The sequence below is a fragment of the Ambystoma mexicanum genome, chromosome 10, assembly GCF_040938575.1.
Source record: "Ambystoma mexicanum isolate Mex_15411 chromosome 10, UKY_AmexF1_1, whole genome shotgun sequence".
In the NCBI taxonomy this organism is placed as follows: Eukaryota; Metazoa; Chordata; class Amphibia; order Caudata; family Ambystomatidae; genus Ambystoma; species Ambystoma mexicanum.
The window spans coordinates 24,774,436-24,793,945 of NC_090932.1; the positions used below are offsets into that span (position 1 = coordinate 24,774,436).

The 19,510-nt window shown below is 51.6% G+C and overlaps 1 protein-coding gene across 4 annotated transcripts in view; it reads left to right on the forward strand.

Moving 5' to 3' along the window:
* Nucleotides 1–19,510, forward strand: part of FGF12 (fibroblast growth factor 12) — a 1,478,828-nt gene that overhangs the window by 984,767 nt on the left and 474,551 nt on the right. For all 4 annotated transcript variants that reach the window (XM_069617438.1, XM_069617437.1, XM_069617439.1 and 1 more), the window contains one exon: nt 1,905–2,008. In XM_069617438.1, the coding sequence (XP_069473539.1) occupies nt 1,905–2,008 (104 nt within the window). The remainder of the gene's footprint in view (nt 1–1,904; nt 2,009–19,510) is intronic.

A 19,510-nucleotide genomic window follows, 5' to 3' on the forward strand; every position in this document is an offset into this window, starting at 1 on the left:
CTCCTGTATTCTTCTCTCCTTCTCTCCTGCTCATTCTCTCTTTCCAAGGCCTTCACATTGTCATTGTCAGTTTTCTGTCTGTCTATTTTGAATAATATCTGACCTCCCATTTGTCTGGTGTGACTGCTGCTACTTGATCCCCTCCCTTTATGGTTTTCACCATTTTCAACTCTTCTTTAGCTGCCTTTACCTGTGCTTCTGAACAGCACTGTTTAACATCTTCTATTTGTATTGCTAAAATGCTTTTTGAGCCACCTTCTTCTTCTTTTTCTTTAATGTTAACTTCCACTTCTGGGGGCACATATCAGGGATTACTGTAACCTGTGGAATTTTGCAAAGATTATATTCCTGGCACGGTTGAGTGCGAATTACATGGTTGAGGGAGAGAAGGTGCTTTGGGCTGAACACTCCCTACATCATCTCTTCTACCTATACGTTCTACCTATACTTAATCTGCTCCTTTTCAAACATCTTCCATAAATTGAGTATGCTTTGTCTGCTCTGTAATTTCCTTCCCTTATTTGTAGCGTGTAAATATGTGTGCATTGTTGAAGCAGATGACTTGAGTGTTCCCCTTCTTGAGGCCGTGGCTGGACCATTTTGCCAGCTGTATCATTGACACACTGTACATGACATCTAAGGATCTTTTCCTTGCAGTGGGGGAGCGACTTACACAAATGAGCAATGGGGGTGTCTGCCATTATAATAAAAGAAAAACTCAATTTACCAATAAAATTCAACAATCGTTGTTTCAACACACTTTCATCATTCCTTTCCTTTTCCCACCCCCTCACAATTCTTTACAATATCAACACAATGTCCTCCCTAGCTTACCTCAACAATACACCATCTATATCAAGTCAATACTTAACTCCAACAATCCTAACTGCTACTCTATCAACACAAATAAACACCTCTACAATCGTAGTATATACCATAACAATATCAAAACTCAAATAAAACATATTCTACACACTCTCCCCTGTATATTTATTTTATTGTTCATTTGTAATGTGTCTATACATGTGTGTGTCTCAAGGCGCAACAAGGCAAGGGTTGGGGGAGGTGGGAATGATGCGACTAGGCCTTGCACATTCGGATCACGCGAGTGCAGGTATTTATAACGCGCTCACTCCCCAAGGTCAGTTTTCAAGCACAGATCTGGGATTCGAACCAGTTTTGCTAGAGTGGTGTTGCTTCCAAGATCTGCGCGTTGCCATTGAGCTATCCTCCCTTCATGGGGTATCTCTTCTTGTATCTCTTTCACTGCCTCCAGAAGGAGGCTGGGCTTTATGCCCTGTGATGCGGTCTTCCCCAACTATTGTCGGAAGTATCTCCTTTTCTCTCTCTCTTCAGTACTCCTTTTTCAACTTAAAGAACACCAACAACAAACTTGTCCCTCCCCTGCAGGTATTTTCATGCGCGGATGTGGCGGATATACTCACATGCTATGATCCCTGAGGTCCATCTGCGTTGAGTTTCCTATATCTGCCTGCTCCGCCCTCTGTGCCCAGTGTTCCTCCTGCGAGACTGGGCAGGACATTTGATGAAACTGAGCTCCTGCCAACCTCTTTTTAGGTGTGCACTCGAACTGCTCACTCAGTGACTTCACCACTTGCGTTGCAATCTTTTTGGAGCAAATGTGAATGTGGCTTCAATACCCTATTAACTCCCTATACACTTCCCCTATGCACCTGCAACACTCCCTTTCCTGTCACCCTCTCTTCCACTCCCCTCACACTCTTTGCCCTCTTGGTGCTAAGAAGCGACTACCTTGTATTCAGGGCTTTCCACGAATGGCTAATAAGTTGGTGCTGGATTGAGTCTGTGTACACAAAGTGGCTTCTAGGTGCTAAAGTAGTGCTTAAATGATAACAGTCAGCCTTCTTTATCTTCTCCTGCAGCCCTCTTCAATCTGATCCCCGTGGGCCTCCGCGTGGTCGCCATCCAGGGGGTGAAGGCGGGCCTCTACGCATCCATGAATGGCGAAGGCTACCTCTACAGTTCGGTGAGTGCAGCACGCTTTATGCTTCTTGGTCTGGTGCAGAAACATGTTGGGAAGTAGAAACACAATGTGAATTATGCAGAGCTCTTTTTCATTTTAGATCATTGTCATAAATGATTCTCAAAATGTCATTCTCCAATATAGTTTGTCGCATAATTGAAGGTATTTTTGTCCAACTCTTGAGTGTGCAGTAAGATTGCTTTCATGAATTAAAAGGTTGCAATGTTATCCCTCCTAGTGGAAATCCCTTGGATATTGCACAACATATATACAGAAAAATATATACAGAATGTTAAAATAAATAAACTGTGATTGACTGATGAAAAATGTAAATTCAATCCAAAAAATGCCGCAAAACGCAGATGACTAATTCTGAGATCAAAATGCTGTCAACTGGACTTCTCTGTAGTGGAGGCCCCGAAACATTATGCCAGCAACTGGATCCAGTAGAGACCGTTTGCAAACTTGTTGTGCGGAATTTCCAGCAAGTTTTTGATAACGATGTTAAAATTCACCTCCAATTAATGTGGACTATAATATATTGCTTCCATGAAAAGAAAGTTAAAATGTACATTTGTTTTAAGCAAGACCGTGGATATCCCTTGTCCTTTAGTGTGCTTACATGGAGAATGCATCGCTCTTTACATATTGGATGCATCGTGCAGGGTCTGTGGGGCTCGCGCCCTTTTCGTGCAACGCCCCCTACCTGTGGGACAGAGAGGTGAGTGTCCGTCATGTTACTGCAAGCATGGGTTGCTGGACATTGCTAAGTTATGACCTCGGCTTCTGGTAGCTGTGCACAGGAGAACATGGTGTGGCCGAGGGAGCGATGTGCATTGCAGGACGCGTGCACACTGCATGCACACTGCATGCACACTGCCACATGACCTCGTTTTACCAATCACATTAGTACTCGTTTGTCCACACCATGTATAAAGTCACCCAATAACATCGTTTGACTTAGTTCATAATATGCGCATTGGTGGGAAAATCAAGTGAAAGCAACAGTAGCTCTAGTTTGGGAAGTTAACCGTGTTGCAGACTCCACAGAGGTCATATTAATCACTGTACACATAGGCGAGTGCTGTCAAACTACCCTATATGGTGTGACTGTGTGCTAGCAGTACAATATCTCGCACGTCTGTAATGGTCTTTGAAAGTTTAGATTGTGCATTCAAATTCTAAATGAATATTCATGCAATAGAAATCAGCTTTCACTGTGGAGACAGACACTGCCTCACATAGATGGACTCCTCATTTCAACCGCCCCTTCCCATCGTGCCCTACTTCTTCCAACTCACGTGCTATAACTTCCTGTTTCCTCTTTTCTCCCCTGTTTCCCCTGTTTTTATGCCGCTTCCATCTCTCCCTATCTTGGTTCTAAACCCCTTCTCTCCCCCCCACCCCCTTTGCCTCCCGCGTGCCTCTGCTCTCTTGCTTTCGCGCTCTTAGTTCCCCATGCGCTTATTTCATCCTGTGAGTAGTTGGTCACCAGGCTTAGCTACGCATGTTTGTCACATGACTATGAGCACCGGCGCAGACCATTAGCGAGTGCGAGGTGAAATATAGCGCAGCCTCATGCGCTCAGCACAGCGCAACTCATGCAAGTGTGTGGATGGCTGAGTGAGGGCATTGCTTTGGAGTGGCCCCTGACTCACAGCTCCCTGGGAAGCAGGAGCGTTTCACACGCCTGTGGTTGCGAGTGTTCACTTGCAGGGGGGGGGGGGTGTCTAGCATTTCAGGGTGCACGACCTCCTTGGAGTGCAGGCCGACACTCACTCGCGCGCGGGTGCTCCCTTTTCCTAATGGTGCAGACCGGATGAAAACCATAAGATGGAACCATTACAGCGCGTGTCCCGGAGGCTTTGCGACACTCAGAGCTTTCTTGGATCGTGTGAAGGCCAGGTGTGACACCTGTTATTGAATAACAGGAAATGTGAAGCTGAGATGCTAAAAAGCAACAAGTCTCTCAATCCCGTAGTCTTCTTATCGGAGGATGATAAAAGAACGAAATGAACGACACAGAACAAAACCCCCAAGAAAAGGGCGCATTACACTTTTGGTGGTAAATCCGGCGAAATACCGCCAAGCGCATTTACCATTATCGCCACTTTGTCCCAGGATTTACCGCGGTGTTAGGTGGTGCACATCCAGAATCTCTTGAACTCTAAGGGGATTTTGATGGAATTACCGCAGGCTGGGATTCTGCCCGCAGTTATTCTGTTGATTTTGCTGATTATTGGTGGTAAAGTGACAGATTTACCTCCAAGAATGTCCACCACATTACTACCGCCATATTTGCAATGAGGCCCAACTTCTTCCCATGACACTCCACTGGGTGCAGCAGGAATGCACATGGCACTCCACCTGATGCAGCAGGAATATGCATGGCATGCAGGAAGGTGCATGGCACTCCACCTGATGCAGCGGGAATGTGCATGGCACTCCACCTGATGCAGCAGGAAATGTGCATGGCACTCCACCTGTTGCAGCAGGAATGTGCATGGCACTCCACCTGTTGCAGCAGGAATGTGCATGGCATGCAGGAATGTGCATGGCACTCCACCTGTTAAAGCAGGAATGTGCATGGCACTCCACCTGATGCAGCAGGAATGTGTATGGCACTCTACCTGTTGTAGCAGGAATGTGTATGGCACTCCACCTGTTGCAGCAGGAATGTGCATGGCATGCAGGAATGTGCATGGCACTCCACCTGCTGCAGCAGGAATGTGCATGGCATGCAGGAATGTGCATGGCACTCCACCTGATGCAGCAGGAATGTGCATGGCACTCCACCTGTTGCAGCAGGAATGTGCATGGCATGCAGGAATGTGCATGGCACTCCACCTGATGCAGCAGGAATGTGCATGGCACTCCACCTGATGCAGCAGTAATGTGCATGGCAATCCACCTGTTGCAGCAGAAATGTGCATGGCACTCCACCTGATGCAGCAGGCATGTGCATGGCATGCAGGAATGTGCATGGCACTCCTCCTGATGCAGCAGGAATGTGCATGGCACTCCACCTGATGCAGCAGTAATGTGCATGGCACTCCACCTGTTGCAGCAGGAATGTGCATGGCACTCCACCTGATGCAGCAGGAATGTGCATGACACTCTAACTGTTGTAGCAGGAATGTGCATGGCACTCCCCCTGTTGCAGCAGGAATGTGCATGGCATGCAGGAATGTGCATGGCACTCCACCTGATGCGGCAGGAATGTGCATGGCACTCCACCTCATGCGGCAGGAATGTGCATGGCACTCCACCTGATGCAGCAGTAATATGCATGGCCCTCCACCTGTTGCAGCAGGAATGTGCATGACACTCCACCTGATGCAGCAGGAATGTGTATGGCATGCAGGAAGGTGCATGGCACTCCACTTGTTGCAGCAGGAATGTGCATGGCACTCCACGGATGCAGCAGGAATGTGCATCGGGTCAGAGGTCAGATGGACGCTGCGCTTATATTTCCGGTTTTTCATGCCTTTTACTTATTCCGTGCCTCTCTCCTCTGAGGTCTCCTTTCCTCTTTTCTTTTCTCTCCCTCTTTTCTCCCCTTGTTTATACCCTTGCACTACCGTATTTGTGTGTCATCCACCCTGCCAATGGAGGGCTTCTGGGAGGGCGGAAGATCGGGTGCCACTCTGCCATGCATGTGACAGCCATGGGGCACAGGGCTCTCTGCAGGATGCCCGGGTGCAGAGATTGGCGGCAATGCCAGGTGGTGCGTTCTGCCTTGGGGTGTCACAATCCCGGCTTTTAGTGCCACGCTCCTGGGGTGCGGAGATCTCCAACAGAAGAGGGGGTCTGCCACTTGCTAAGCCCCGAGGAGCCAACCAAAGCGGACAGCTGTGCAATACAAGTTGGCGATGACTGTAGCATTAATGCTGCCAGCCAGAAGTGCCAGTGTGGATATGAGAGATGGCGCAAAGAGCGTCAGCATGTGTACCCCCGGGGTGGCCGGGTGCTGGCGGGAAATGCCATGCAATCATGAACATGTGGCTGAAGCAGGTGACCTACATGGCTTGCGGGTAGGCAAGGTCCGCGTGTCATCGCCTTACACCTGGGGATGGCGATCAGCCACGCAGAACTAACGCTCTGTGTGCAACGATATGAGAAGAAGGCGGCCAATCACTGCCCCGATGGGCAGTCGCCCAGATCCGAAGCCCACTACCCTTCCTTGGGAACCTGCCCAAATGATGCCCAGGAAGGTGAATGATTCGACGCACCTCCCCCCACCGTTAATCTCATCCGTGGCCGCGAGGCGTCGCAGCTGCGATCATGCAGCAAATGCGCACGTGGACAGGCAATAACTGCCGATAACGACTTCTTACACTTGCAGTAACGACTAACTGTAAGGATTGACGATAGTGGTGGTGCATCACTGCAGACGCATAAATAATTAGTACAAATAATGAAATAACACATGCTTACATAGAGAAATAAATAAACAAAGGAAGAAAGAACGTTTCTATTTGGTAAAGATACATTCGAATATACACAAATATACATTGAAAAAAATATTTCTCGAGCTCAAAGCAGCCATTTGAGCTCATTTGCATAGCAAACATCCCTTGCACTTTGGCTCTGACCTGAAGCTGAACTTCCGGGGATGGCCGCTGGGTGGCGCGGTGCTATGTGTGGCCTAGCTGAACTGGCCTGATTTACTCCCATGATATACAAGACATTTTCACTAGAATGGTGCAATTTCCAGTCAACCCTCGACCCCTAGATTCCTCATTCGAGGCTTTTCATAGGTCTGTGGCAGTGCTTTAAGTGGGATGACAAATCAAGAAGGGGCTCTAACGAGGGGGCGTGCCCGAAACTGTGGGGGGCGTGGCCTAAAAGGGGCTCCTGCTCCTATTAATACATCATGAGACCCTGCAGACATGTGTAGTATAGTCCCTGGGGACTTGTTTGCATTCAGTCTGCATAGTGTAAACACCGATTTGCCTCGGTTTATATTGATGACTATAAATAATTAAAAAAAAACCTCTCTCACTATATGAACAACAATTCACTCAGTCACTAAATCACCCTTGTTCTATAAATAAATCAGCAACGTGAAAGGGGAGGGAGGCGCTGGCAGCTTTGCATAAAACCAACAAGCATGTTGGGAGCTTAACAATGACTGCAATGTTTGACGCTATTTCCGTGAGGTTGATTTCAGAATGGAAACCCTTTGAGCGCGCAAAGTACACTGGGCTTGGTGCTCAATTCATTAGTCACTCACAGCACCCTAAGAGTAAAATGCCTGCTTATCATGAGGCATGTATACCCCACTGCAGAACCTCACCTTTGGGTGCAGGGCGTGGGCTCCCCTGAACTGAGAACAGCATCCCATTTCCCTAAACGCGTTCCTAGATTCACAGTGACTTGTTCAACGCTGGTCCCATGCACAGTAGTAAGGCTGTTATGCGGGATAGAGAGAGCATGGCAGCACCCCTGCGCGGATGGCAATTTATGGATTTTGCCAAGGCTCCACCCTGGCAAGCCCTGGCCCACTTAATGCCCTGATCTGTAGTGTTTAAGGGAAATGGGGAAAGTGTTTGTTTAACCTGTTGTTTTTTGGTTTTTTGGTGCCTACCCAAGTGTGCTCATCTGCCTTCCCCCAGCCCCCGTGTTGTTCCCTTGTGCCCCCCCCCTTCCTGCACACAGGAGTCTGTCCTGATACTTTCTGGTTTCACCATCACCGTCTTGTGGCCAATGCTGGATTTGACTTTTATGGACTTCATTCATTCACGGTGTGTCACCCTTTCTCAACTCTCATGCTGGACTTCCTTTGCATCTTGTACTCATGGTGGCCCTGAATCATGCTGTTCCCATCTCCATCTTGTATCCAGGCTTGCAACATTTTGTGTTACTACTGACTTCTGCAATTGTATTCACTCTCCCCTCTTGCTTCTCCACTCTTTTTTTGACTGCTTACCCTCTTTTCTCTCCTCCTTTCCCTTCTCCCTTTTCCTATCACCTCCCCTTACTTTCTTCTATGCACTTACACTATCAGAATTGTCCCTGGACCTTATATGATAGCAACCTCGTTTGTCACTCCCCCATCACCTTAGTGTTCCCCCCATCCCTCCAGCACTATCTGACACGTTGTCAGACCTAGTATGATAGTCGTTTGTTTTGTTCCTCCCCTCCCTTTCTGCACCCCTCTCCCTCACCTTTTGTTTTTCCCGGCTCTACCAGAAATGTTGTCAGGCCTAGTACAGTAGTCGCCTGTCTGTTTCCATTTCCTTCCCACTCCCCCCCCCCTTCCTTATCTATGTCTTAGCTCTTGCACTATCTGAAATGTCGTCAGGCCGAGTACGATAGTCGCTTGTTTTGTTCCTCCCCTACCTTTCTGCTCCCCTCTCTCTCTCACCTCTTGTTTTTTTCAGCTCTACCAGAAATGTCGTCAGGCCTCGGACGGTAGTCGCGTGTCTGTTTCCATTTCCTTCCCAGTCTCCCCCTCGGTTCCTTATCTAGGTCTCAGCTCTTGTACTATCTGAAATGTGTCAGGCCGAGTACGATAGTTCATTTCACATCCTTACTGTTCATGGCCTGTAAGAAAGTCGTCATATTTTCCCTCGTTCCCTCCCTTGGCTTGAAGCGCTTTGAAACACATTATTTATAGGCGCTATATAAATAAATTATCATATCATATCATCCTTTTCCCCCATACAATAAAGGAACTGAGGCAACGCTTTCCCTGCTATTTTCATGTTTGGAATTCATGACGGGTCGAACTGTCATTCAAAATAAATAATTATATAGATTAATGTATAACTAAATAGTGAACAAAATGAATGCATGGTGACAATCATAGCAATGACGGTTCTGACATAGATTTAACACAGCGCGGACCTAGCAGGGTCCACGCAACCCACGTGCGTGTGTACCGACACTGGGCAGGGGGTACAGAAGCTTATTTGCTGCCTCTACAGTACAGGATGTACAGTGCTCTTATTTCTCTTATGTCAGCAGAACTTTGGAGGTAAATCCTGGCCTCTCACTGCATCCCACTCGCACTGCTCCGGCGGGAGTGTGGGCGGCAAGCTCCAGCCGCAGCCAAAGTGCTGCGCGCTGACCCTCTCCACCGCCCCCCCAAAGTGCTGCGCGCTGCCCCCCACCCCACACCCTCGAGTTCTGCTGCAAGAGCCAAAGGGTTCTAACATCTGCTGAAACACTGGCTTCTTCCCCGCCGGTGAGCCTATGAGGTGAACCCCGGCATGGAACCCCCGCTGCTACTCAATACTTGCCGCTCTCTGTGGAGGCTCGGCTCCCTGCCTCTCTGCCTGTTCCGAGTGGAGGCTGCACGGCGGGGCCCTCCCTCTGGCGCACGCGCAGCTGCGGGGCGGATCAGGAAGGGAAAGAAACACGAGCAAGGGACTGTTCTACAGATCTGCCATGTGCCCCCCTGCTGCTTCATGTGCTGTAATGCTCTGTAAAAGGGCTGAGTGGGGCGGAGGCTGGCTGCAGTGTGTGGCGGTGTGTATGTGCGTGAGTTCATGTGTGTGTGCAGGTTACCTACAATGTCAAATCCACACAGAGCTGGCTTAGACTTGTCATCTGAAGGGTTAGTGCAGGTTTGCTCAGGTTTTAAGTAAATAAGTGCTCTTGTAGAGTGCCCTTCTGCCATTTCTGGTTGACCTTGCGTCACGTGGCTCTGGGTGAAAAGGGGGAGGAGTTGGTAGTTTGATAGTGCAATGGCTGATTATACATGTGTGGTGTTATAAGTGCAGGTCAGAAGTACACAGGTCCTGTGTCTCGTGTGCTTTGGTGAGGCCTGTGGCAATGGCCTATGGTAGATGTGTGTAGTTTGTAGTGTTTGCGGTTGGTTGGACTTTTTAGAAGGCAGTCAGTCGAGGGCAGTAAGCAATGGGCTGCATGAGTAGTGGGGGAAGAGAACTAGAGAACTGTTTTTTATTTATTTTATGTATTTATAATAACAGTATGCCAAGCCCTCTGTCTTCTGGGCGCTAGTTACATTGGTAAGTACACATTGGAGAAGAGTCCAGGTAGATGTAGAGCAAGACTGTAGTTAGAGGAACAGGTGAGTCTTTCGTTTTTTTCTAAATAGGTGGTAGGACATACCGGCAGATTGTTCCAGAGGTTGGCCACTGCAACTGGGAAGCCAGAGCCACCTGCACATTTCTGTCTGAATCTGACGGTGAGTAGTGTGAGTGGTGGGCTGGTGAATATTTTGTTGATTCTGTGGACGAGGTAAGGGAGAGCGGTGCGTGATGCAGAGGATTTTAAATGTAATTCTTTTCTGGATGTGAAGCCAATGGACCGACCGCCTTGCCTCGGAGATGTGGTCGGTTTTGCTAAGATCCAGGGCTGCTCAGAGAGCATTGTTTTGAATGAACGGAAGTCTATTCAGGTTCTTGTCCGAGATCCCACATAGGGCGTTACCATCACACAGTTTGGACTGCACGAGCGCACGGGCAACCGTGAGCCAGTTCGTGGAGGATAAGAAGGATCTGCTTGCCAGTATACATTTCGTAGCGTATGCCTCTGCAGAGGTGATGTTGTTGTTCTGGCAAGTCATGATCAGCGAGGCATCCATCCAGGTAAATGCCCAATGTTTTGACCGAGGTGGAGACAGGAATTTTGTCACTGTGTATGGTAAAAAGAGGATATGGAGGTTCAAGGATAGTAAGACGGGTTGACAGGCTTACTAGGAGGAGCTCTGTCTTCTCGTCGTTTAGGCAAATACTGTGTTGGGTCAGCCAGGATTTGGATCATCTCGTAGATGGCGTTTACTGTGGTGCAGTCCTTTTCACAGGATCCTATCAGGGGGATGAGTAATTGTGCATCAAGTCCGTTTGCAGTACATCTGAAATGATCAAGCTGTTCACGAACACGCGATATGCCATTTTGAGCCCAACAGGATATGCTGGGTTTAACCCCCCAGCTTCTATTTGCTGACGTTACATAATACTTTCACTTTAAGTCGCCAACACCTTGATCATTTCATCTAATCTGCAAACAAACTTGGGCAACAGTCCCTTAATGACAACTGGACGATCTGGAACCTGAATGCTATCACCAGGAAATTGTTTTCAAGTCGCATACCTGCCTTGAAAAAGACCTGAATAGGTTGAAACACGTGTTGGCCGAGAAACCTTTGTTTAATACAATACGAAAGCAATAAACTACTTCTTTTTGATCATTTCGAATATTAGTACCTTTGTGTTTATTTACCCATGGTTCTTTCTGGGAGTGCACGCAGGACAGGACCGCCCTCTGTTTATGCATACTTTAGCCTTGGCTGTGACGTATGGGCTCTGCCACATCTGAGTCCAGGCCCAGGCAGCGCCACGAGCTAATTCAGTACATTACACACACCCTATTATTTGAGAAGGTGTTGCTCAAGCGCACAGAAGCCTGCTCTGTGACATGGAAGTATGAAACTTTCATGCATTATCAGAGCAGTTTTAAGAGCACTGTTCAAAAGGCTAAATGGTTTACTGTGTCCTGGTAAATATTAGATGCAAGGAGTCACATTCAGGAAATGCTGTGCAGTTGAAATTGCAATATATGTATTGTCGAATCAATTTTTATATCCAATTGATTTGTAATTGTGGATAATGAAGGAACATTATATGATATAAAGATCATTAATTCTGATTGGTGTAAAAGACATAATAGAAATCCCCGCTGTGTGATCTTAACTTACACGTGGCGACTCGTGTTTTCCCGAGGGAGGAGCTTTTGGCTGTAATGTGGAGAGGTGCTCCACGTCACTGCCACATAAGGGTGCACATCTTTGAGTCCTCTTTAGTTAGACACATATGGGGGTGGCGTACCTGCCATCCTCAAGATGTTTTAAACTACAACTCCCATTAGCCCCAGCTATAATAGGCAGTGGTGAGATAGTAACATATTTCAGGGGCCTGTACTATCCCCCTCTCCAGTGCTGTGGCCTAGGACTCCCACATTCTCGCCCCATTGGCTATGCTGGCTAAAGGGGTGGACTGTCCTACAGGGAACTCTGGAAATGTCCCTGTGCGCCTCTGCATCACAGGTCTCTGCTGTGTGGTTACTTATTTTATTTCCAAATGTTCTTATGGGAAAGGGGTTGGGCTGCCTCAACATCTGTAATATGGGGCCACTTTGAAAAACATTTCAAGGGCCACTTTTGGTTGCCAGTCCACGCCTGGCTGGCTACTGCTGATGGGAGTTGTAGTCCAGCATATCTGGGAGGTCAAAGATTGACACGCCTGTGATAGTTGCAGGGCAAAGCATGTGGAGGGTTGCAGGTTGGCACCCCTGCTCTCTTGCAACAATGTTTCTGTTTGTCCCTGTACTTTGGAGCAGCCACGTACCACCAGCGAGCACATTTGGTGGTAGCGGAGCGTACTTCTCTTCCCAGCAGACAGACCACCAGGGGACCCTTTGATCTTGATCATACCTTTCACATCTCTTTCCCAGCATACATTGTGTGAGAAGTCTTTCTCCACCTTGTGCTGGCAAGCTGGCATGTGCGTACCAGTGTCTTCTGGAATGCCAACCCATATGCTGACAGCATTTCCTGGAATCCAGCTGGATGACAATGTTAGAGTGGAGCAGAGGCGTGCCAGCAGAGGTAAGCTGCTGACTACCAACCTGAACAGTACTCCGGGAAGGATCTTTCAATTCAGGCAAGCATTTCAAGTACCAGTGATATTGTGGCAAATAGTCCTGCTTCCGATATCCTCATAAGAGAGCCAGACAGGGGTCCTGTGCCTGCTGGGCCTAGAGACCCAAGCTACTCCTCACTGATGAGGCCCAACGAGGCCGACACATGTCTGGGATGCTTGTGGTCCCGTGCAGAAGGGATGTGACCTAGCAGTTTGGGCTGGACTGCCCCTTTTGGGGAGGGACCAAGCCTGATTTGCATATGGTCTTTCCCCTTCTGTAATGGTTTGGCAGGCGAAGAACGATGGTCTGGAGGGTTGCCCAGAGCAATGCCAGTGGTTAAGGCTCATTGTAAACCTTCCAGCCATCACCTCTTTGTTTCTACGGAGCAGACTGGTTGCCGATCTGTAGAGTGCAAGTTGCGTGAGACCAACCTCGATGCTCCTGGGCACAGATTCTTTGAAATTGGTCGCATGCTGCAAAAGCCCGTGACATTGGGCGAAGCGATCTCACTTACTTACGTGAGACCACGCGCAGGTGTAGCAGGTCTATGGCGTATCTCCAGAGTTAAATCACTCACGACCAGTGCGCCTGAGTGCAGCTTCTTTAAATTCAGAAGTGCGCCTCCGTTGCTGTACCAACCCCATAGTGGAGCAAGGTCGGAGCAGACCAGTAGCCAATCTTCCCAATGGAATTTGCAGACAACCAACCTCCATGCTCCTGGGTACAGATTTCTTGAAATCGGGTGCATGGCACAAACGCTGGGAACTTTGTCGCAAGTAATCATGCTTACTGAAAATGGCTGATTAAAGACGTGGCGGTGCTCGGCTGCCGCATATCTGCCGAGTGAAATTGCAAGCTTCCCGCTTTAATGCTCCTGAATACCACTTCTTTCAATTCCGCTGAGCTCTACAAGCGCTGGTGACATCGCGGAAAATGAATCTGCTTCCTGCCAATCCAAGAGTGAAACGGACTCCAATCGGCCTAGAGCCAAACTGCCGATAGGAATTGGCAAGCTTGCGGCCTTGACGCTTCTGGGTACAGAATTCTTGCTGTAAGGCACTCACTGCAAGTGCCGGTAACATTTTGGTTTAAAGCATGGACCTAGCTCGATAGTAGGGGAGCGCAGTACAGAGTGTGGGTAGCCAGTATTTGGGCTGGCATCTTTTAACAGTTGCACTGTACTGTGAGTTGCAGTCTGCACGTCCATTGCGGCAAGAACACCCACATTATGCGTCGGGTGCTTCCTGAAGAGTTGATTGTTACCGCAATGGTAATGTTGGCGCGGTGATACAGACACCATAGCCTTTTATCCTTCCTGAGCCTGATAAACTTAACACCTCTGAGTTAGATGCTGACAACAACACTTGAGCCTAGATGGTGTTTTAGGAGACTGGGCCCACTCCACTTTCAACCCCGCACCCAGTATCCAAGTAATCTTCACCCCACTCTGTCCTGGCAGACCAAACACTGGCAGTATCGGATCTGACCCTCGCTGGGGTGTTTCATAGCCAACCCCTTTATGTTTAACAGTCTGTTGGGGGTGCGGTACAGACAGACGGATAATAGATTTTGAATGCATGGAGAGCTGTGATTGGTGGAGGCAGGTAGCCCCGACTGATCGAGTTAGAGAATTGACAAAGGGGCCCGCAAGCTTAAGCAGCACCAGGCCATAAGGTGCTGTTTCTGCCTGGCAGCACTCGCATGCAGCAGGCGGCAGGCCTGGCAGAGGAGCGAGTGCAAGAGGAGAGTCGCCCGGAGCTGGACGGTCACAGAGAGGTCCATGGCAGCCACCATCTGAGGTCTTTGCAATGCACCCTCCAGAAAATCAAGCACTTTTCCCAAATATTCTAAGATTGGGGGTAATAATATATAATGATACCCTTCTAGAATATTAGGGAAGGAATTTTAGGGTCAGGGGAAACAAGTTGCCTACCTGGCGAGATTATCACATGGCACCGCACTGGCGGCTGCATGCCTTGAGTGCATTCACCGGACATCCCTGAAATGCGCAGAATGCAGGGGGCGGGGGGAGGGCTCGACAAACCTCCTGCACCCCCTTCCCTTCTGCGCCTTGCATTAGGGATTCTGCATTCCACATCCAGGATCCCAGAACGGGTCACCATAGGAAAGGTAGAAAGAGGACAGGACGCATTGAGTATGCGGCCTCCTCGCCGGTGCCACGCGCTGCAGTCCTAGAAATAGAGAAGACATGGAACTTAAGGACCGAGATGGGAATGACTCGAGGTGTCACCAAGTGCATCACTTGCATGCATTTCATGGGCTTTACTCGTGCACACGTGTAAGTGAGGAGAGCACGGGAGTGGCAAGCATCCTGCACACATATTCTGAATTGCGGATCACACTGGCTTAATGTGCTTTTCTTGGTGACTAAACCCGGGTGAACTTTTGAAAATGTGGGAGATGCGGGCATAACATTTTACAAGACACTTTTGGTTTTGAAAACCAGCCCCTCCAAACCTTCTAAAAGCTCCCCTATTCCTCCTGCCCCCCATCGTCGTCCCCATGGCCCCCTCACCCCTAAAACAAGCCACGAAGAAGTACTCATGCTAAGGAAATAAATGCGTGCCCGCTGTCCTGCAGGGACCTACGGCTTGAAAGCCCGTGATCTTACGGCTGTGGCCATGTCCTTCCTTGCCTGCAGGTAATGGCTCCATTGCTTCTGAACTTATCTAGCGCCCTCCCCCCACTCTTACTCTTCATGGCACTTCACTCATTCAATGGGCGCCCCAACCTTTTTGGATCAACATCTCCACCAACCCATTTGCTTTCGAAGTGCTACAAAGGGGCTTTAGTCGCAGTTGGCGCTTTATAAAACAACAGTAAATAAAACATAGAGAAATAAATGCGTGTTACCAGTAAAGTATTTAATTTATCACTTGTACAAATAATCTAAGTTTCCTATTGTTTGAAAACTGTTACTCGTGGAACTTATGTCATAACTGTGAGTTATGGAAAATAAGTACAATGACATGAGTGTTTGCATCATTGACTAGGGGTGGGATGTGTTTGCCTTGCTTTGCCGTCGTTTGCAAGCAAATAGGTATTTAAAAGCGATATTGGCGGCACACAGGGCTTTAACCGAGGGAGGCCTCTCATTAGGGGGCGTGTCCTTAGGCCACACCCCCTAAGTACCACCCGAGCCTCGATTTCCAATGCCACTTAACGCACTGTCGGCACATGTACTGCTTGTAGGGTATATTTGCAGTGGCGTTGACCCCGGGACCAGGGCCCACGTAGGGACCACGTGATTACACGTAGGACTTGCACAGGTGTACGTATGCCATGCTCTTTCAGAGGTGTGCGTTAGTGTGGCAGACGCATGTAAGACGCCAGGCCACAGGTGAGACTTCCTTTTGTGCTTCTAACTAGTTGTCCTATGTCACTCGTGCATCACTCACCAGCGCACTCCTCTCCATGGGAGCACACCCCTGGCAGCGCACTCCTCTCCATGGGAGCACACCCCTGCCAGCACACTCCTCTCCGTGGGAGCACACCCCTGGCAGCACACTCCTCTCCATGAGAGAACGCTCCTGGCAGCACACTCCTCTCCATGAGAGCACGCTCCTGGCAGCAGTCTCCTCTGCGTGGGAGCACACCACAGGCAGCACACTCCTCTCCATGGGAGCACACCCCTGGCAGCGCACTCCTCTCCATGAGAGCACGCGCCTGGCGGCACACTCCTCTTCATGGGAGCACACCCCAGGCAGCGCACTCCTCTCCATGGGAGCACACCCCTGGCAGCACTCTCCTCTGCGTGGGAGCACACCCCAGGCAGCGCACTCCTCTCCATGGGAGCAAACACCTGGCAGCGCACTCCTCTCCATGAGAGCACGCTCCTGGCAGCACATTCCTCTCCATGGGGGCACACCCCAGGCAGCGCACTCCTCTCCATGGGAGCCCACCCCTGGCAGCGCACTCCTCTCCATGGGAGCACACCCCAGGCAGCGCACTCCTCTCCATGGGAGCACACCCCAGGCAGGGCACTCCTCTCCATGGGAGCACACCCCAGGCAGGGCACTCCTCTCCATGGGAGCACAGCCCAGGCAGCGCACTCCTCTCCATGGGAGCACACCCCAGGCAGCGCACTCCTCTCCATGGGAGCACAACCCAGGCAGCACACTCCTCTCCATGGGAGCACACCCCTGGCAGCACACTCCTCTCAATGGGAGCACACCCAGGCAGCACACTCCTCTCCATGGGAGTACACCCCAGGCAGCACACACCCCAGGCAGCACACTCCTCTCCATGGGAGCACACCCCAGGCAGCACACTCCTCTCCATGGGAGCACACCCCAGGCAGCGCACTCCTCTACATGGGAGCAGACCCCTGACAGCACACTCCTCTCCATGGGAGCACACCCCAGGCAGCAAACTCCTCTCCATGGGAGCACACCCCAGGCGGTGCACACCCCAGGCAGCACACTCCTCTCCATGGGAACACGCCCCTGGCAGCACAGTCCTCTCCATGGGAGCACACCCCTGGCAGTGCACTCCTCTCCATGGGAGCACACCCCAGACAGCACACTCCTCTCCATGGTAGCACACCCCAGGCAGCGCACACCCCAGGCAGCGCACTCCTCTCCATGGGAGCACGCCCCTGGCAGCGCAGTCCTCTCCATGGGAGCACACCCCTGGCAGCACACACGCCAGGCAGCGCACTCCTCTCCATGGGAGCACACCCCAGGTAGCGCAGTCCTCTCCATGGGAGAACACCCCTGGCAGCGCACTGCTCTCCATGGGAGCACACCACTGGCAGCGCTCTCCTCTCCATGGAGCACACCCCAGGCAGCACACTCCTCTCCATGGGAGCACAAACCAGGCAGCGCACACCCCAGGCAGCGCACTCCTCTCCATGGGAGCACGCCCCTGGCAATGCAGTCCTCTCCATGGGAGAACACCCCTGGCAGCGCACACCCCAGGCACCGGAATCCTCTCCATGGGAGCACACCCCAGGCAGCACAGTCCTCTCCATGGGAGCACACCCCAGGCAGCGCACTCCTCTCCATGGGAGCACACCCCTGGAAGCGCACTCCTCTCCATGGGAGCACACCCCAGGCAGCGCACTCCTCTCCATGGGAGCACACCCCTGGCAGCACACGCCTCTCCATGGGAGCACACTACAGGCAGCGCACTCCTCTCCATGGGAGCACACCCCAGGCAGCGCACTCCTCTCCATGGGAGCACACCCCACGCAGCGCAGTCCTCTCCATGGGAGCACACCCCTGGCAGCGCACTCCTCTCCATGGGAGCACAGCCCAGGCAGCGCAATTCTCTCCATGGGACCACACCCCAGGCAGCACACTTCTCTCCATGGGAGCACACCCCAGGCAGCGCAGTCCTCTCCATGGGAGCACACCCCTGGCAGCGCACTCCTCTCCATGGGAGCACACCCCAGGCAGCACACTCCTCTCCATGGGAGCACACCCCAGGCAGCACACTCCTCTCCATGGGAGCACACCCCAGTCAGCACATACCCCAGGCAGCACACTCCTCTCCATGGGAACACACCCCAGGCAGCACACTCCTCTCCATGAGAGCACACCCCAAGCAGCGCACTCCTCTCCATGGGAGCACACCCCAGGCAGCACACTCCTCTCCATGGGAGCACACCGCTGGCAGCGCACTCCTCTCCATGGGAGCACACCCCAGGCATCACACTCCTCTCCATGGGAGAACACCCCTGGCAGCGCATTCCTCTCCATGGGAGCACACCCCAGGCAGCGCACACCTCTCCATGGGAGCACACCCCAGGCAGTGCACACACCAGGCAGCGCGCTCCTCTCCATGGGAGCACACCCCAGGCAGCACACTCCTCTCCATGGGAGCACACCCCTGGCAGCGCACTCCTCTCCATGGGAGCACACCCCAGGCAGCGCACTCCTCTCCATGGGAGCACACCCCTGGCAGCACACTCCTCTCCGTGGGACCACACCCCTGGCAGCACACTCCTCTCCATGGGAGCAGTCCTCAGGCAGCGCACTCCTCTCCGTGGGAGCACACCCCTGGCAGCACACTCCTCTCCGTGGGACCACACCCCTGGCAGCATACTCCTCTCCATGGGAGCACACCTCAGGCAGCGCACTCCTCTCCGTGGGAGCACACCCCAGGCAGCGCACTCCTCTCCTTGGGAGCACAGCCCAGGCAGCACACTCCTCTCCATGGGAGCACACCCCTGGCAGCACACTCCTCTCCGTGGGAGCACACCCCAGGCAGCACAGTCCTCTCCATGGGAGCACACTGCTGGCAGCACACTCCTCTCCATGGGAGCACACCCCAGGCAGCGCACTCCTCTCCATGGGAGCACACCCCTGGCAGCACACTCCTCTCCATGGGAGCACACCCCAGGCAGGGCACTCCTCTCCATGGGAGCACACCCCAGGCAGGGCACTCCTCTCCATGGGAGCACAGCCCAGGCAGCGCACTCCTCTCCATGGGAGCACACCCCAGGCAGCGCACTCCTCTCCATGGGAGCACAACCCAGGCAGCACACTCCTCTCCATGGGAGCACACCCCTGGCAGCACACTCCTCTCAATGGGAGCACACCCAGGCAGCACACTCCTCTCCATGGGAGTACACCCCAGGCAGCACACACCCCAGGCAGCACACTCCTCTCCATGGGAGCACACCCCAGGCAGCACACTCCTCTCCATGGGAGCACACCCCAGGCAGCGCACTCCTCTACATGGGAGCAGACCCCTGACAGCACACTCCTCTCCATGGGAGCACACCCCAGGCAGCAAACTCCTCTCCATGGGAGCACACCCCAGGCGGTGCACACCCCAGGCAGCACACTCCTCTCCATGGGAACACGCCCCTGGCAGCGCAGTCCTCTCCATGGGAGCACACCCCTGGCAGTGCACTCCTCTCCA